General features: G+C 40.8%; 1 protein-coding gene across 2 annotated transcripts in view; it reads left to right on the forward strand.

The window, feature by feature from the left end:
- Positions 1–16,852, forward strand: part of wu:fj29h11 (uncharacterized) — a 40,063-nt gene that overhangs the window by 2,638 nt on the left and 20,573 nt on the right. Inside the window, exons 1-25 of one of the 2 annotated variants that reach the window (XM_055057550.1) lie at positions 1,219–1,755; positions 3,432–4,209; positions 5,842–6,031; positions 6,109–6,473; positions 7,133–7,252; positions 7,327–7,524; positions 7,666–7,812; positions 8,720–8,962; positions 9,586–9,766; positions 9,885–10,051; positions 10,356–10,496; positions 10,568–10,746; positions 10,830–11,002; positions 11,821–12,045; positions 12,138–12,247; positions 12,346–12,561; positions 13,113–13,239; positions 13,351–13,570; positions 13,651–13,798; positions 13,914–14,091; positions 14,790–14,967; positions 15,064–15,190; positions 15,300–15,419; positions 16,341–16,491; positions 16,604–16,716. In XM_055057550.1, the coding sequence (XP_054913525.1) occupies positions 3,436–4,209; positions 5,842–6,031; positions 6,109–6,473; positions 7,133–7,252; positions 7,327–7,524; positions 7,666–7,812; positions 8,720–8,962; positions 9,586–9,766; positions 9,885–10,051; positions 10,356–10,496; positions 10,568–10,746; positions 10,830–11,002; positions 11,821–12,045; positions 12,138–12,247; positions 12,346–12,561; positions 13,113–13,239; positions 13,351–13,570; positions 13,651–13,798; positions 13,914–14,091; positions 14,790–14,967; positions 15,064–15,190; positions 15,300–15,419; positions 16,341–16,491; positions 16,604–16,716 (4,791 nt within the window). In that variant the 5' untranslated portion in view covers positions 1,219–1,755; positions 3,432–3,435. Of the gene's footprint in view, positions 1–1,218; positions 1,756–3,431; positions 4,210–5,841; positions 6,032–6,108; positions 6,474–7,132; positions 7,253–7,326; positions 7,525–7,665; positions 7,813–8,719; positions 8,963–9,585; positions 9,767–9,884; positions 10,052–10,355; positions 10,497–10,567; positions 10,747–10,829; positions 11,003–11,820; positions 12,046–12,137; positions 12,248–12,345; positions 12,562–13,112; positions 13,240–13,350; positions 13,571–13,650; positions 13,799–13,913; positions 14,092–14,789; positions 14,968–15,063; positions 15,191–15,299; positions 15,420–16,340; positions 16,492–16,603; positions 16,717–16,852 lie in introns of those variants that run through there. The other variant, XM_055057551.1, reaches the window with a different exon arrangement.

A 16,852-nucleotide genomic window follows, 5' to 3' on the forward strand; every position in this document is an offset into this window, starting at 1 on the left:
TCAGCAAAAGCCTTGGCTGCAAGGTCGGCCGCAGATACATCTTCCCCAGCCGGGGCAGATGCTTCTGCGGCTCGTCTCTGGCACGCAAGATATTCCGTCAACTTTGAGCAAACCTCCCCAGCCGGGTTGGTTTGCTCAAACTTAGTACGTCAAACTCGGTACTGTTCCTGTCGTCAGGTCTCCGTCTGCTGTCTCACAAACCGCACACGGAGCCGTCGGTTCGTGACACTCCTGCCCAGCCGGGTCAGTTTGTCTGGAGACAGTACCGTTGTCTGCGGTACTCTCTGGTAGGGTCACGATTGGGTCTAATTCTACAGTCCCTAAGATGTCCGCTGGTTTGGAACAAACCTCCACAGCCGGGTTGGTTTGTTCCTCCTGAAAATCCTCAAAATCCTGCGAGTCCTTAGAATCCGGCAAGTCCTGACAACCTCCTTCGTCCTCCTCAGGAAGGCAATAATCTAATAACTTTTTCATGCCGGTGGTAACGGCGTATCCCAACCCCCAACCCAGTGGGATAAACAAAGGTACGAGTGCGTTCAAACTAGACATCTTCACAAATTCTTCGCAAATCTTCTTCGCTGAAAGCTGTCTTAATCCTGACTGAAGCACTGAGATTCCTACTTGAGAATTTCTTTGTCATTGATGACATCATCAGTGACCTCACTGGACTTCAAGGTTACATGTCCAAATAATCTGTCCTGTTTCTAAGAGCCTTCATTACAAGCTGAAACCTTCTGGGTTTCAGTTTGTCATGAAACAGTAGCTATTACCTAATGAGTTAACTTTCAGATGACTCATTAGGTAATAGCCAACTATAATGAGATTTATTGTCAAAGCTTGCCATAAACCAAAGACATGATTCCCTTAAGCACAGTATAAAAATCATTATTATTTTTTCCTTCTTCTTTACAAGTAAATATGAAAAATAAATAAATTCAAAACTCTCTCAATTAGCCGTATATAGATGTTCACAACCTATTCGCAGTTCTATTTTCAGTGGATGCATAAAATAATTTAAATCACGAGCTCTGGGTTGTAAAGGGGCCTGAAGAGTCTTTGTTCTGCTTTACAGTCTGCATGTTTTGTCTCTATGATTTTATCTCACATCTTTATCCTTCAAGTTGACATTCTCCTTCCTCATTAGAATTTGGGCTTTTTTAAAAAAAAAAAGTATATATATTTTTACAGCTTTGCTATCTTTCAGCCAGTGGGGAACCGTAGCTGCTTCTGTGCTGAACCCTGTTGCCCTTCCTTTAGCTAAGCGGCTGAAACAAGGTCACGTGGTGCATCACTGAACAGCTGCAGTGAGTCAGGCGGCGCGAGCGGGAAGGTGAAACTTAAAGCCCTCGATGTGACGTCACCGCTTGTGTTTGTTTAGCTTTCGCTGTTGCTTCGTCACTTCTTCTGTTGTCTTCCGTTGCCTGCACAGGCTAACTTGTTATTCCTGGCATGTGTTCCTCGCTGATGCTTGTTTTGGTGAAAGGAAAGTGAAACATTCAGGCGAGGTCGTGTCTCAGCCGGACGGTGAGACGCACAGGTCAGGACGCTGTCTGTGTCCTGTGAGGGCGGGGCTCTCTTCCGGAGAAATGAAACAACGCTTCTAGTTTCACTTTCGTTTCTCCACGAGCTCCTGAGGCACGGAGGGAGGCAGGGAAGGTGCGGGGGCTATATAAGCACAAAGAGGAAGCTTGGTGGTCATTGTTGGAGCTTGGTGAAGAAGTTAAAGAGAATCTGTGGTTTGTGGTAAAGGAAAAGGTGAGAATTATATACCTATATCTTTTATATCACACCATAAACTCGTTGTTTTTTTTTTGTTAAAGCTGCACCAGTATGGTTACTGTTCTATTTTTTGTTAAATGCTTGGTTAAATGGTCATGTATTTTGGACTTTGAGTATTTTATCTTAATACAAAGGTTGAAGCTGCTGGGCGTTGACATTTTGTGTTTTTTTTCTATTAATTATTTTTAATAATTGAGCTAACTGATGCATAATTACAGTAAATCTAAGCTGAAAGATTTCCCTTTGTTTGCACACTGATTACAGCGGATTGGGTGTGATTCAGTCACACCCAATTATGCTTTAAATTCCTCTTCTGTCTTTCCCTGACATATCCTTTTGCTAAAAGTTTAATAGGTGTTTACACCTATTAAACCAGACTTGAATGCACAGCAACAAAGACGCTAGTGGTAAAGTTAAAGTACGCTTGTCCTCCTTTTCTTATTTGTTGCTCCTTGGTGACTGTTGTTGTTGTTTTGCCGTCTCAGAGGTTTCATTCTGTCTGTCTTCAGATCAGGGTTTCCATCTGCAAAACTAGATAGGCTGGTTTAATAAACCTCTTTGCCAACATCACTGGGTTCTTTTACGAGAAAACGAGACATAACTCTGCTGAGATGATAATCTATTAACATCCTGTTATTGTATTCATGTAATGAAGTTTTAATGTAGATGCATTGTACAGTAGATTAAATAATCTTGTTTTGACATTACCCTTAATGTTATTTTTTTATGTAATATTGTCATCGATGAATTTAATTGCACAAGTATTTAGTCATTTTAAACAATCGTTCTCACTTCTATTTAACCACGTTTAATTAATGGGCGTGCTCAGTTATGTATCATTTTAAATATGAATGTATGATAATCTTGTGTTGTACCTGACATCTGAAGTTTTTAAAAGATTTTAATTGGTCAATAACAGTTTTGTTAAGTTTTTACACGCTTTTTTTTTTAATGAAAAATGGCATTAGTTTGGAAATGGCAAATTTCAAAATAATTTCCTCAATCTGGAATTACACTTTGTGCAGCGTGGATGATTTGTGCTTGATTAGCTTTTTTTTTTTTTTTTTTTTTTTTAAAAGTTAACCTTAATTTCGCATTACAGTCAAATGGAAATATATCAAAATTATAGCACTAAAAAATCAGGTGTTATTTCTTAATCTTAATGTACACAAAGTGCTGTTGGGTCTTTTTGGTGATGGCTTTATAAGAGTAACATTCATATTAGCCAGTATCAATATTGAGTAATATCTTAATCAGTGATCAAGTCATTTGTTACATGACTGAAAAGGTACAGGCAGAAGCTCAATGTAAATTAGGCTAAAATACCCCTTCATAAATATATATAAAAAATATCCCAAAACGTCACAGAAACACACAAAAAAAACCCAAAAGGACAGAAAACACCAAAACCAAATCAGATACAAAAGAAATTAAGTCATTTATTCTTCATCATCAAATATTTTCTTTCTAATCAATATTTTAAAAACCCATAATGAACTATACTTTTGTAAGTTCATTCCAGAAGTTAATTCCAACAACAACAAAAGACCTTTTTATCTCTTCGTTCAATAATTTTCAAGTGTGATTTCTTAAATTTCTGGAAAACTGTTACGTATTAATTCACTGATGAAGGTATCTTTTTCTCTTTGCAGCAAGATGGAGGATGTTTTGAAAAATGTTGTTGCTTTGGCGTACCGTCACAAGAATGGGATACCACTGAATAGATTGTCCAGTCTCTACAACCAGAAATACCACACTAACCTGGCTGTACGCGACTTAAACTTTACCTCCATTTTGAGCATGGTTTCCACTCTAGAAGACCTGGTGGTGGAGGGTGATGTGGTGTTTCACAAAGAACATCGGCATCAAAACCAAGACGCTGGTGAAGCTCAAGCAAAAAGGAAAACGACTACAGAGATTCTGCAAAACGTTGTTGACTTGATAAAGGAACACCGTGTGGGGATTTGCCTGAAGAACTTGACAAAAGTATACAAGCAGGTACACCATCATGAATTGATCATATCGTCTATGGGCTTCAAAACGGTGTCAGATCTCGTTGAATCTCTGAAAGAGGATCTAGTTGTGAAGGGGAAAACGGTTTTCCATAAGATTCACCTCCCTGAAAGTCAACCTATAGCGGGTGCAACAACAAGGCTCAAAGCAGACAGTCGACCTTCAACGCCGCAGACACCAGATTCACTCAAGGAGAGGAGTAGTAGTAACCCAGCAACTCTAGGACCTGCACTCCAGTGGGATTACGTCTCACCCAGTGCATCTGCCTCCCAGCCAGCGATGAACTTTCTTGGCCCATCGTTTTTGGCCTCTAGCTCATCGTCATCAACCCATTACGTTCCTGGCAATCTTCCTGTTGCTGCATCCCAGCCAGTTAGGCAGCTGACCCAAGACCAGCTGTACCAGAGAGTGTTAGAGGTGAGTTTTGTCATCAAACCTCTAATGTCTTGACTATTATTCACGAGATAATCATGAATGACTTGACATGCAAGTCTAAACTGACAGAGTTTGAAAATAGAATAAGTAAAGCAGCCAAGTGCAGTTGTTTGGGTGGTGACTTGTTCTTTACACAGCACCCATGGATACATTCATTAAAATATTGTATTAATGCAGCTAATTATAGTGCAACTGAAAGGGTTTTGCAAAATCACCTTGAAATATTTCAAATAGGTTTCAGAACTACATGTTATGTAACGGACAGATTATGGGAACATTGAATTCTTTGTTGGATATTTCCTCATTACAGATTTAGCAACTGTAATGTGGAGACAAATATTAAAATTTACTGATAGGAACAAGTGATTATTGATATAAACGTTTTGAGTACATCTACTGCACTTCAAGTAAATATTGATGACAAATGGAAGTATTTCTGTCTTGATTTGGCCATGTAGTTTGGATAGTTTGCTAAGCCCGGTGGTTTGAAGTTGACAGGGAACTTGAAAATATTACTTGATAATTATCTTATTGGAAGATTAATAACTAATCCTTCAAAAATGCTAACATTAAAAAAAATAAAATAAGCAATGCTAAGCCTGGTGGCCCGCCAGACTTATAATCCACTGGGGGAAACCCTGTCTGAGGATGATCTATTTTAAGTTTCCAATTGACTTCACCAGATTTTCACTTAAAATCCTCTCATATCTTCTTCAATTTACAAAAGCTCACACTTTCTAACAAAGATCACAAACCTTTAAGAGGATGGAGTCACAGAATTGCAGGTTTAGCCTTAATTCACAGAGCTCAAGTTCTTTTAAACTGGAAATGTGGCATTATTTGTCTAACTAGATATATTGGTATCTGTAGCTATGTTTTTCTCGTCATGCCTTGCCATAGTTGAATGGCATGTTTTCGTGTATTTCCCAATTTAAAGAGTTAGAAGAAGAGGCCTTTACGTTATGTCATGGCCTTGGGAAACAGGAAGCTGTGAACTAGTATTTGAAAATATCTAAACATAAATTAAAATGTAAAGCATAAATGAAATTAAATGCTTGTGTTACAGTTGTTTGGTAGGAAATGGCACAATGAAGGCAAAGTCGGCTTTATTGTCAGTTCTTCACATGTACAAGACAAAAAGCAATCAAAATTATGATTCTCATTCTCAAGGTGATATTCCTGACACTAAATAAGAAAAATGCAGAGGTGAGAGGTAGATTAACTCAACTAAATTAACTCATTAATTAAATTAATTGGTTAAAATGAAGATCAGAAATAAAATGTCAGACATTCACAGTGTAAAATTCATAGATAACAGCAAAATTGAAATATTGCAAGACAGAAAGTGTAGCAGCAAAAGATTTCTATATTAATGCGAAGACGAGTTTTGCGTTACAATAAGTGCTTAAAAACAAATATTGCTTAACAATATTGGAGGTATTTTATTGCATCAAATTAAAAATGGGACTTTTCAAAAACATTTTTTGTATTGCATTATGTTCCTACATTGAAAGAAGTTAATGTAAGACTGTTTTAAAATAGCATGCCAATAAGAATAGTGGGTGCTGCATCAGCATTTGAAACCTGATCATCAAGTCCACCAATGTGTTCCAGGTAATAAAGACTCATCAACTGGTAGCTCTAACAATGGAGCAGCTGCAAGCCTACTACACTCAGATGTTCAAGGAACCGTTTCCACTCAAGCAGTACATGTCCCTGTACGACAACTGGGAAGCGAAGAAGCTGCAGAGTCAAACCGAATCGGCAGCAAACCCCAAGACAAATGCATGGCAGGGAACCGAAGGTAGTATTTTTATTTGCCACCCATCCCTTTCTTGCCTCCAACTTGATAAAAATACATTTTAACATTCTTCCTTGCAGCAACACAAAATCCAACGAAGGCTATCGAAGCAGAGATGCCACCTGCACATGGAGCCGCCCTGCTGACCGATAGTGACTTCCCGGTGCTGGGGTCGAGCGTGGCGGTGACCAAAGAGAAGAAAGGCAAGGCAAAAGAAGCCACCCAGAAAGAGGCCAGTGCGCCTGTCTTCAGAGAAAGGCTTTATGCCCAGCACAGGGAGATCCACGGCGGCAACATGCGGGCCATTGAGGCCATGGAGAACGATGATGAGGATGGGAAGTCGAGGAAGTGGAAGAGGGCCATGGATCCGGAAAAGATCAACAACGTGACAGAGAGCGTTGTACGAGAAATCGCCTCTGAGGGGGAGCTGGTCACGAAAGAAAAGGTGAAATGGAAGAAAGGAAAAAGCTATGACAAGCCATGTCCGTTCTAATTTTCATAAAGGGGCAGTATTATGTTAAATAAACTTTTTTAGCTTTAACTCTTGCTGTAACGTTATTCTCTCATCAGAAACATTCCTGAAGGTTGCTTTGATTCTTTCATGCATGTTTGAAAAATACTTTAATGGCAATCATTTGGGTTTGTTTCCATATACAGCTCCTAAGCAACTCCTCAGCATTACAGAGCACTCTCTCTCTCACAACTCTTCAAACTAGCAGCAGCGATTAGCAAACATCTGGCGGAATGCAGTATCTGCTAAATATGTCACACAAATGGTCTAATGGTTCAGTCCTGTGCTGACGAACGTTTGTAAAAACCTCTCAGAGGAATGTGGTTGTTGAAGGCGGAGTTTCGTGAACAGCAGGAGTTTCTTCATGATGTAAAACTGCAAAGTCAGATGTCTTTTAAGTTATGTTTGGTACACGCAGCATTTTTATAACAATTAAAGGTAACTTAGTTACTTGATTGTCCTATAAAATGATATAATGTGGTTTGAAAACACATAATATTGCTTCTTTAAAAATAAAAAAGCTGCTTGTAACGCGCTCTTGAAGGACCATTTGCTGTTTTTAACATTTTTCTACTCTCAACAACTCCTTCTAGGTGATATCCCGGGTTTGCAAAATCTTTCCTTTCTTGGACCCAGAGGTGCTGAAACCTCGAACTATTCCAGCTCTCAAAAACCTTCAGTACCTCATCAGAGAAGTACACATGTTCATAGAGGTGGGTACACGGACGTTTGACATCAACTCTTTCATATTCGAGTGCTGTGCTGAGAAGAGCTTTGCCCTGTCAAGGCTACAGAGGCGGTGACGTCCATCTGCACGCTGTATGAGCTCGGCCAGTCGCTGGCCGGTCTGAAGGACAAGAAGCGCTTCGAAGAGCTCCACCTGGGGCCGCTGTGCAAGCTTCCCATTGTTCATCGCATGTTCAAGATCGACAGCAACACGAAAGACGACGACATCCCTGAGATCGAGACCGTCGACGTCTTAAAGGTGCCGCTCAAGAACATCCGAGTTAAAGCTGACAAAGTCGACCTGCAAATCAGCATTCCAAAGAGCGATAGCTAAAAGTTTCTCAGCTTGAAATTTGAAAATACATATATCTAATGTTGTTTTGTTTTTGTTTTTTTGCAGCAAATTAAGATTTTCAGGAGGAAGCATGCACCAAATCACCAAAGGTTGGACCTGGCAGAGTTTATGAAGCATCTGTCTGATCATTACAACTGTGAGTCTCCCTACGAGCTGGGGATCAGGATTCCCAGCTTTGGTCTACCGATTGCGGTAAGATACTCAACATGCCGCAGTCATGATTACTCACTGGTTGATTCATTCCTGTCTTCAGCCAAGGGGATGTGGTGTTTTAATCATACACCTATGTGACTGAAAATCTCTTTAACCATTAAGAGTAAATATTTTGGCAGAATTAGTGTCCTGAGAAAAACATTTGGAATTTCACAAATTTCAGAAAGTTTTAGATCTCTGGATGGAAAACAATTAGCAAAAAGGTGAAAGGAGAATAAAATAAACCAAAAACTAAATCAAAGCTAAATTTGATCCAATAAAAATACTTATTTATTTTATCAACATTTATTTGTGTAAGACATTTTTAATGTCAGTGGGAATCTACTGGTAAAATAAAGGTTAATAATATTAATAATAGTAACATTAAATATTTCTGTATGAAGTGACATAAATTGTTACTTGAAATGTTAATCAGGGACACCACTTAGTATTTTTAGCAATTAATTCTTTCTTCAGATACATTGAGAATGAAGTTGTATGTTTTTATTTTGTTTTACTTTATTTGATGGGTTGGTCAGGTTCTTTATCAATCAAAGGAATTTCAGAATACACATTTTCTGATACTGAGTTAAAGACCGACATCTCATGAAAATCATTATCGTCTCATGCTTAAAAACAGTGCTTCAGTAAAGTAACAGACTTTCATCTGCATTAAATCATCTTTACATGAGTATTGCTTTACTCTGAACATCATAAAAATGAACGACTAGTGTTTCAGCTGCTCTCTGTGTTAATAGAACAGAAGGTAAACATAACCTATTTTCTTTCAATCAATAATCAAATAATGTACCTTCATTTTGGTCATTGTGAATGATTTTGGGTTTCTCGCACCTAACCTATGATCGGGTCTTATTTCTATTAACGGTGGTTTGTGTCTCTTCTGAAGAGCCTGAACAAGGCGAGCCAATGTGAGCGAGCCTACCTGGAACAGGCCAAGGTAATCATCCAGAAAGAGATGGAGGAAGAGACCATGGAGCGACTGAGAAAAGTCAAGAAAAGCATCCTAGAGCAGCTATCCTCTACAGGTAACGCTGACCTCAGGAGGAAGTACGCCTCCATGCCAGCAGGCGACGTCGTGCTGGAGGTCTTGTCGAACGCCCAGGGAGTGTTCAGCTCCAGGATGGCAAAGGTGGGTGCCAGAGTATGACAAATGCACTCTATTAACAATAGAGGTTGGAGATGTCAGCCGCTTTTTTCCCCAGTTTGTCCTTAGCTCAACGCTCGGAACGAAAGGGTTTGTAATTCTACTAAGGCTCCCAACAGGAACCTTCAGACAGAAAATCATTTAAAAAAAAAAAGCCACCCATCATCTTCTAATTCTTAATGAAGATGCAAAATTGCTGGATTTAACTTGTTCACACTGATTTGACTTTAATGGACTGAACTTGTGCTGGGAGCTTCCCAGTTAACACTGAGATATTATTATTACTGTTAAGAATGTGCCTTGTTTATGGTTCAGTTTGTACCTGCACATCTCCTTCAATTGAAGTAACGTTGGACTTTTTTACTGACTTCACCTCATTCGTAGCCCTGGTATCCATGGCTACATGCTAACAGAAAGTAGCTGCAGACTGTAGGTCACAGGGTAGAGATCAGCTGCTGTAACAACATCACCTAATGTTGACTCAGTCAAATATTCTCCATCGCAGTTTGTTTTGGGATCAGTCCAAAAAACAGCCACCACATGTCTGTGTGTACTCAAGAGAGAAGTGGTTCCTAACACAGAGCTGTGTGTTTCTTTTACCAATCTAGCACATCCAGAGCTTCTTGGCGCAGGTTAGAGACGATCGGCTGGCGAGAGCTCTGTTCCAGCTGGCCATCTGTGGAGGTTCCCTGGCGGTTCCACTGGACCTGGTGCCCAAAGAGAAGACCCCCAAAGCTACAGAGGAAGCTAAAGCGGCGGACAAAGCTGCTCCGACCCTCCCCAGTGAAGGTTTCTAAAGAGAAAATAACACCGCTGTGATATGAATCTTGTGTAATCTGCTGACCATAAATTTTTTCCAGCCAGAGTTGAGCACTATTGATTAGTTTGTGTCGTTTGTTTCTCACAGTCAAACTGAAACAGTATGTAAAAGACAACCTGGCTGCTCACACCTCAGCCATCACTCTGGCACACATCGCCACTCTGGAGAAGAAGCTGACCAAACACTTTCACATCAAAGACTTCTTCTCCTTAGAACAAGGAACCTTCCTGGAATTCCTGGTGAAACACATTCAGGTACAACTTCCTGTGTGTCCTATGGCGAGAATATCATCTGAAGCTACTTAGGAAGCAGTGGTGGAAAGTTAGTTGTGCTAACCCCTAAAACTTTAATCATAAACATTAGTTATCCCAAAATGCTGTACCGCAGTGGAATCTACTGCTAAAGCACTAAACATTTTCAAAGTTAGCATAAACACTAAAGTGCTAAGCAACAAATTAGCTCCACTGTTGGCATGTTAGTGGATTAGGGGAAGTGCCCACTATTTGGAAGTTATTACAGCCACTGACACTCTCTCATCCTGTGTGTGTTTATGTGCAGCTACTGCAGGAATCTCTGGGATCAGCTTTGTTTCTGGGAACTAATGCTGAACTCACAGGCAGTGGTTTCAGACCCACCAAACAAGACGTGTTTGAATTCATTAAACAGTGCGGCGACATATCCTCCACCGATCCAGACGAAGTGAGTGGTTCATCAGCATGAAAACAGTGAAAGTACATAGTCAGTGTTCTTATCCTAATGTCTTTCCCCAGCTGGCTCACATTGAGACAGCACTGCGGTTCCACTACAAGGTCAGGAACATTCGGGACTTGGGCCATGGGACCCTGCAAACCCTGGCTGGCTTGGTCAAGAAGCAAAAAGAGCATTTTGGAGGAGGACTGAGCTCTGTCTACTATGAGTCAGCTCTGCTGGCCAAACACAGCAAATCAAGGTTGGATTTGTTACTAGATAGACAAACAAAGTTCAGTTCTGATTCCTCTAACTTAACTAATCTTTGAATCTTTTCTCTTAAAGTGTTGAAAGTGGCTACGAGTCGGTGGGACGCCTGGGAGAGGTGTCAAAGGCCCAGGCCCAGGCCAGCTTGCTATGCTGCCCTCTGCTGGAGGATCTAAACATCTGGAGCCAATGGGAGCTGATCTTTAAACCCAGTTTTGGGCCCCTGAAAGACTTCATTGAAACTAATGCAGGTACAGAAATGTGGCCCTTCCATTTTACTTCTGTGGCTGTAACCCAATTTAGTAATCAATTAATTTATCGATCATTCTGACGATTAATTTGATTTATCAGATAAAAAAAAAGGCACATTATGCAAATATTTTATTTAAGACTTTATTATGCAATATTATAAAAATGCAAGACTCAAACAAATCAATGACTGAAATCCCATTTTTTATATAAGAAAATAAGTATTTTATTAGTTAAATGCAATAACAGCATTCCATTAGTGTACACCTGATCATTTATAGCAAAGGAAACGTCTGTAGCTGGAAACATACTGTGTGTTTGTGTATTTATAAGGCTTTTGTGCATTTATGTGCTTCACATCTGAGAATATCAAAGCATAGAAGACAAAATAGGATACACTTCAAATTAAAGGACATGTTTTTATTATTTATGGAAAATTTTTATATTTCCTTATATTAAACTAAAGACTGTCTCAGTTTTTGAAGTGATTGAAAATAGAATGTGTTGTTTTAATACTTAATCTGTAAAATGATATTTTTTGTGATTGCACTCTGTATATTTTATGTTATCTGACTCCAGGAAGACTAACCGATGCAGCAGGCTGCTGTTGTTAAAAATAAACATAAATGTTTATTTTTATTGTCGCCTTTAGAGACGACAATAACGATTCCTTTCACAATCGTGTGCTACTGTGTGTTGGGATGTGCCAACAAAATAAATGGAAGTTTGTGGTTTTCCTTGGAATGGAAAAGTTATCCGAAGTTAGCTACTTGATGAGTAAATAATACTATATTCAATATTTTGTTTTGCCGCTGCTAAGCAAATACGGGCCTGGCGGCGCTGGAGGTAACGCCGGGTTTGCTGCTGAGGATCACCACAAACACGAGCGACAAACACTTCACCAACGCCGTGGCGGCGCTCGACCCCGTTGGCACAGCCGGCCACCTCGTGTCCATGGTGATGGCCGATGGGATCGACAACGCTCCCACCGCTCTCCTGGCCAATCACATGGAGAACGCTCTGGCCGCAGCTGTGGCTGAAGAAGGTAATAAAAATCTTCGTATTAGACGGCAAAAAAGTATTGCCTTGCATTTGGTGTGTGAATGTTTCATCAGCAAAATACGTACGCTTCCTCAGATCTGTCCAAAGCGGAAGAGGATGTGACGTGTTACAGCAGAGTGGCCAACTTCCTGCTGCAGTGTTTGACACGGATCCCCACGAGAACCTGCCAGGCGCTTCTGCAGCAGGTCAGCGACGACACATTGGAGGAATCATCAGTTGGTGTGTTTTTCTGTTGCCAGTGTGAAAGAAATGCTTATTTTTCTGTTTGAATGCGACTTGCTAGGTGTTCCTGGAGCCCTTCTCCCGCGTTTTGGGTCAAGCCAAATCTAAAGAAGTCCTGATCACGGTGGCTCAATCTGACCCCAAACATATGAGCTGTCTGCACCGGCTGGGCATCCTCCTGGGAATCACAGACTGGGTCAAAGACTACCAGAAGAAGCTGACCTCACTCCAGAGCCAAAACAATAACGCTTACGTAGCGAATGGGCATCACGGCAAGGTGAGAGAGAGCAAAGACAAAAGTAGATGGAAATTGAAGAGATTTAGAAAAAACAGTTTTAGAACTGATGATTTCATTCACACATTGGTCGAATCAATAAGTCAGATAAAAATAACTACTTAGAGTAGGCTTAAAGAACTCAAAAAGAAAACATCATGCCCTTGATCTGAAGAGGAGAAACATTTGGACCTTTCCGAGAGTGACCAGCCTACCAAAAGTCTTTTCAAGACTTCCTTTAAGGCTCATCCAGGAAGTCGCAGCAGAACCAAAACAACTAAAGCCCTGTGGGTCTCACTTTCCTCTGAACTCTTGAAGTCACAGTTCCTGAAACCAAAAAACTAAATCTTACCAAGTATTTCTGGTCTAGTTTCTAACAGCTTAGTACACTTGAAGTAAGACAAAACTAACTTACAAGGAACCAGAAGGAGAAAGTCAGAACAAACCAAGCTAAAGAAACTAGTGAGAAGTCTACTCAAAGTCTGGATTTAAATATAATTAAGATGTGGTATTACTTCATTTGTTGATGAACGATGTGTTATTTGTTTCCTTAGCCCAATCTGACTGATTCTGACAGCAGCAGTCTGTCCGCTCTAAATGTGAGCGAAGACGAGTTCCTGGAGGACGATCTCACAGACAGCAGCTCTGTGTCTTCTCACCTCAACCAGAGCATCCATCAAGGTGGATGAAATCAAGTTTGCTTTTACTTTTCATTATTTTTGCCTTGAATTGAGGACTGAAGCAATTCTGTTTGTCTTTCCTGTTTTTGTACCCCCAAATAAATTCTTGTAGTTAATGGTGACCAAGCAAAAGAGCCTGACGAAGAAGACGATGAGGAGGAACTGTATGAGCTGGCCTCCATTCCTAACGGAGAGACGTCAAACATCAGCAGCGAAGCTGAATGTGATCAAGCAGATCAGATCAATAATTCCGGCTCAGATGAAAAGGAGGCTGATGGTTGTCAGTCGGAGGATGCATTCTGTCATCAGAAAAACATCATTGAAGACATCAGGTTTGAGTTTTTGCCTTGGTGTTCACTCAGTAAGAGTCGGATGGTTCAATTGAGCTGATAAGTCATTGTTTGTGGTGCAGGAAAAGTGAGTTTGGCATTGGCGTGGAACTGAATCCAGAAGGCCAGAAGTTGATGCAGGTCCACCAGGAGCGACTGGGCCGCAGCTTGGACCGGCTGTCCACTGAACTCTACAGCAAAGACACACACTTTGTCCTTGAACTCATTCAGGTGGCCAGTCACACCCTCACAACCCTGAAACAGCGATTCTAAATGTAGTCAAATCAATTGTCTTTGCAAAAATGGAAGAAAATTTACTCTTTGGCTTTTCTGTGTTCTTTGTCAGAATGCCGATGACAACAGTTACCCCTCTGGGGGTGGCGCCGTCCCAGCGCTCGCCTTTGTGGTTGAGAGAGATTGTATCACCGTCCTCAACAATGAGACGGGCTTCCAGGAGAGGAACGTCAGGGCCATCTGTGATGTGGGCCGCAGCACCAAGGGCAAACACAAATACGGATACATTGGTGATTATGCACATCATGCAATTCTTGCATTTATTAAAGTGTGACTTTAACACACAAAAAAACCTAGCTATAAACCTAGCTTTATCCGTCTTTACTGTTACTGGTGTATAAAAAACACAATTTAAAAACAGCAAACAATGCTTAGCCTGGAGGGGGAGCAAGTTAAGTCTGGTTGCCCGCCAGACTTATAATACACTGAGGTGAATCCTACACATACTACATAGGGAGGACCACTTTCACTATTTTAACCAACAAATTTTCTTCCCTCAGCAATACTTTTTTCACTGAAGAGTGTTGTTATGAGTAACACATGGCAGCTCTAATTTATAGTGGCTAAGTGGCTGGAAAAAAAAACTTGAAATTTCTTGTAGGTTATTTTTTCACTTCATCTCTGCCATGGATGTTCACTTATTTTATTACTTTCATTGTTTGATCTAGATTATTTTTTGTTTTCTAGTAAAATTTCACAGGTGCAATATAACTGCTGCACATACCCATTTACCATTAGGTACATTTTCTTTTTAGAACAGTGTTTGTGTTTTTGAGGTTGTGATTGTATCCAGTGAAAGATATATTGCCCAAAACGTCTTATCTCCTCTGTTCACATTCCCAGTCTTTAAATACTTAGTCTTTTTGCATTGACTTTGTGAGTATGTTTGATGTTAGTAGTACAAACTGGCTTGTGCTTCTTCATGCAGGGCAAAAAGGAATTGGCTTCAAGTCTGTGTTTAAGGTCACGGATTGTCCTGAGATCCACTCCAACGGCTTCCACCTGCGCTTCGACAGGAACTGCGGCCCCATGGGATACATCCTCCCTCACTGGACCGAGAATGAGAGGCCTCTGGACGCACAGCTCAAGGACGTCCATCGGCACAGGTGGGATTACTGGAACAAAACGGGAAATTTACATTTTTATGCAGCTCTGTCCTATACAGCCATCGAAACTTTTTTTTCTCTGCCCTTCTTTATTAGCTGGACCACAAAAATCTGCCTCCCCTTGCGTTCTGAAAGTCACCAAACGAGGAACCTGTTCCACGACGTCCATCCCTCTCTGCTGCTCTTTCTGCATCGCCTGCGCTCCATCACCATTTATAACCAGGTTAGCCATTGTTTTCAGTGCAGAATGCAGTTTTTCTAAGATATTAATGCAACCTTTTAATAAAAGTGACATTGTTTTTGTTATTTTCTTTCTTTCTGTTTATCTGCAGAGCGAGAAGCGCCTTGTGACCATGACTCGCAAAGACCTGAGTCACAATGTGTTGGAGGTGGAGCACACAGAGGGCACAGAGCGCTGGCTGGTGGTCAAAACCACACTGCAGCCCAAAAAGGTGAAGCAATAGTACATGCACAAACACACACCAGATTTTATATCTCATTCCAAGATGTTGTGCTAAACTTCAAAACTTTACACTGAGAAAAAGGCCTGATTTCATTTTCAATACCAACACCCTGTTATTTCTAAAGAAGAGCTAAAAAGTCTAGTCTATTAGCTTGTGATGATATTTTCATCGTCTTCATTAGGACATAAAGTAGAAAGCAATTCATCACCATTTAGAAAGAAAGTACATTTTTATTTCTAATTCCATTTATATATCACATTCAAATCTCAAAGGGCACAGTCAACTGCCCCAGGGCAGTCTGATAGTTTTGCAGTTTTGCTCAGTTGGCCCTTCTGACAGAGACCAGCAGGCAATGAGGGTAAAGTGTCTTACATAAGAACACAAACAACAAAGACGGGCGGTCTGGGAATCGAACCGACAACTGTCACCGCGGGTACTTTCTCATAGCAAAGCTGCAGTCAAGATGGCACTTCTGGTTTCTGGTCATTTTGCATAACTTCTTTTCTTTGTTGAAAAAGCTGCCTCAAGTTTGGACTAGCTTGTTTTATTACTGAACGGAGAGTAATGTTGTCAAGCACCTTTGCTACTTTACTGCTCCACATGCAGAAAAGCTTTACTGACCTTTTCAAATTACTCTCAAAAATCACAGAATGTGCCTTTGAGGTTCTCCATCTGGGATTCTTGTGCTCGCTCAGCAAGCGTCAGCTCTTATTGGTTTCCCTTGGTATTTCTGATTTCGTCTTTGTTTGCCTCACTGGTGAAATGGCCTGCGAACAAAACTTTTGCCTTCTCCTTATAATGAGTTTTTCTTCTCACATTATAACCACAAACTTCCTTCAATGTTTCACGGGGACCTTAAAGCAGTCAGTCAGTCTGTGGGCTGTTCTGACTCACGTATCTCCCTCTCAGATAAAAGAAGACGTCGAGTCGACCGAACTCGCTCTGGCTTTCCAGCTGGGCGGCGGTGAGACGGAGAGCGACGTCGTTTGCCAGCCACAAAAGCAGCCTGTGTTTGCTTACCTGCCTCTTCGCAGTTTCGGCTTTCGTTTCATCATCCAAGGTGAGAACTGAGAATTCAGAAAGGATGGAGGCTCTGATGCTCTTTGAGAGCCTTCAATCCAGAGTTTGAAGAAACAAACCCTGGTTTGATGTGGTCGTATATTCTTCTTTAGGTGACTTCGACATCCCTTCTTCTCGGGAAGATGTTGACAGGGACAGCTCATGGAACCAGTGGCTTCGCTCAGAAATACCACTGCTCTTCCTCAAGGCGATGGATGTCTTCACTGTAAGGCACAACCTAACGTTAGAAGTTTAGAGTTTTCTCCAAATAGTCATCTAATGCTTCTAAAGACCAAAAAGTGGAGAACATATTACGAAAGCCGCAAAATAAAAGTTGATAATCGACGTACAAACGCGCGTTT

This window comes from Poeciliopsis prolifica, unplaced genomic scaffold (assembly GCF_027474105.1).
Source record: "Poeciliopsis prolifica strain line A6 unplaced genomic scaffold, Auburn_PproV2 SCAFFOLD048, whole genome shotgun sequence".
Taxonomy (NCBI): domain Eukaryota; kingdom Metazoa; phylum Chordata; class Actinopteri; order Cyprinodontiformes; family Poeciliidae; genus Poeciliopsis; species Poeciliopsis prolifica.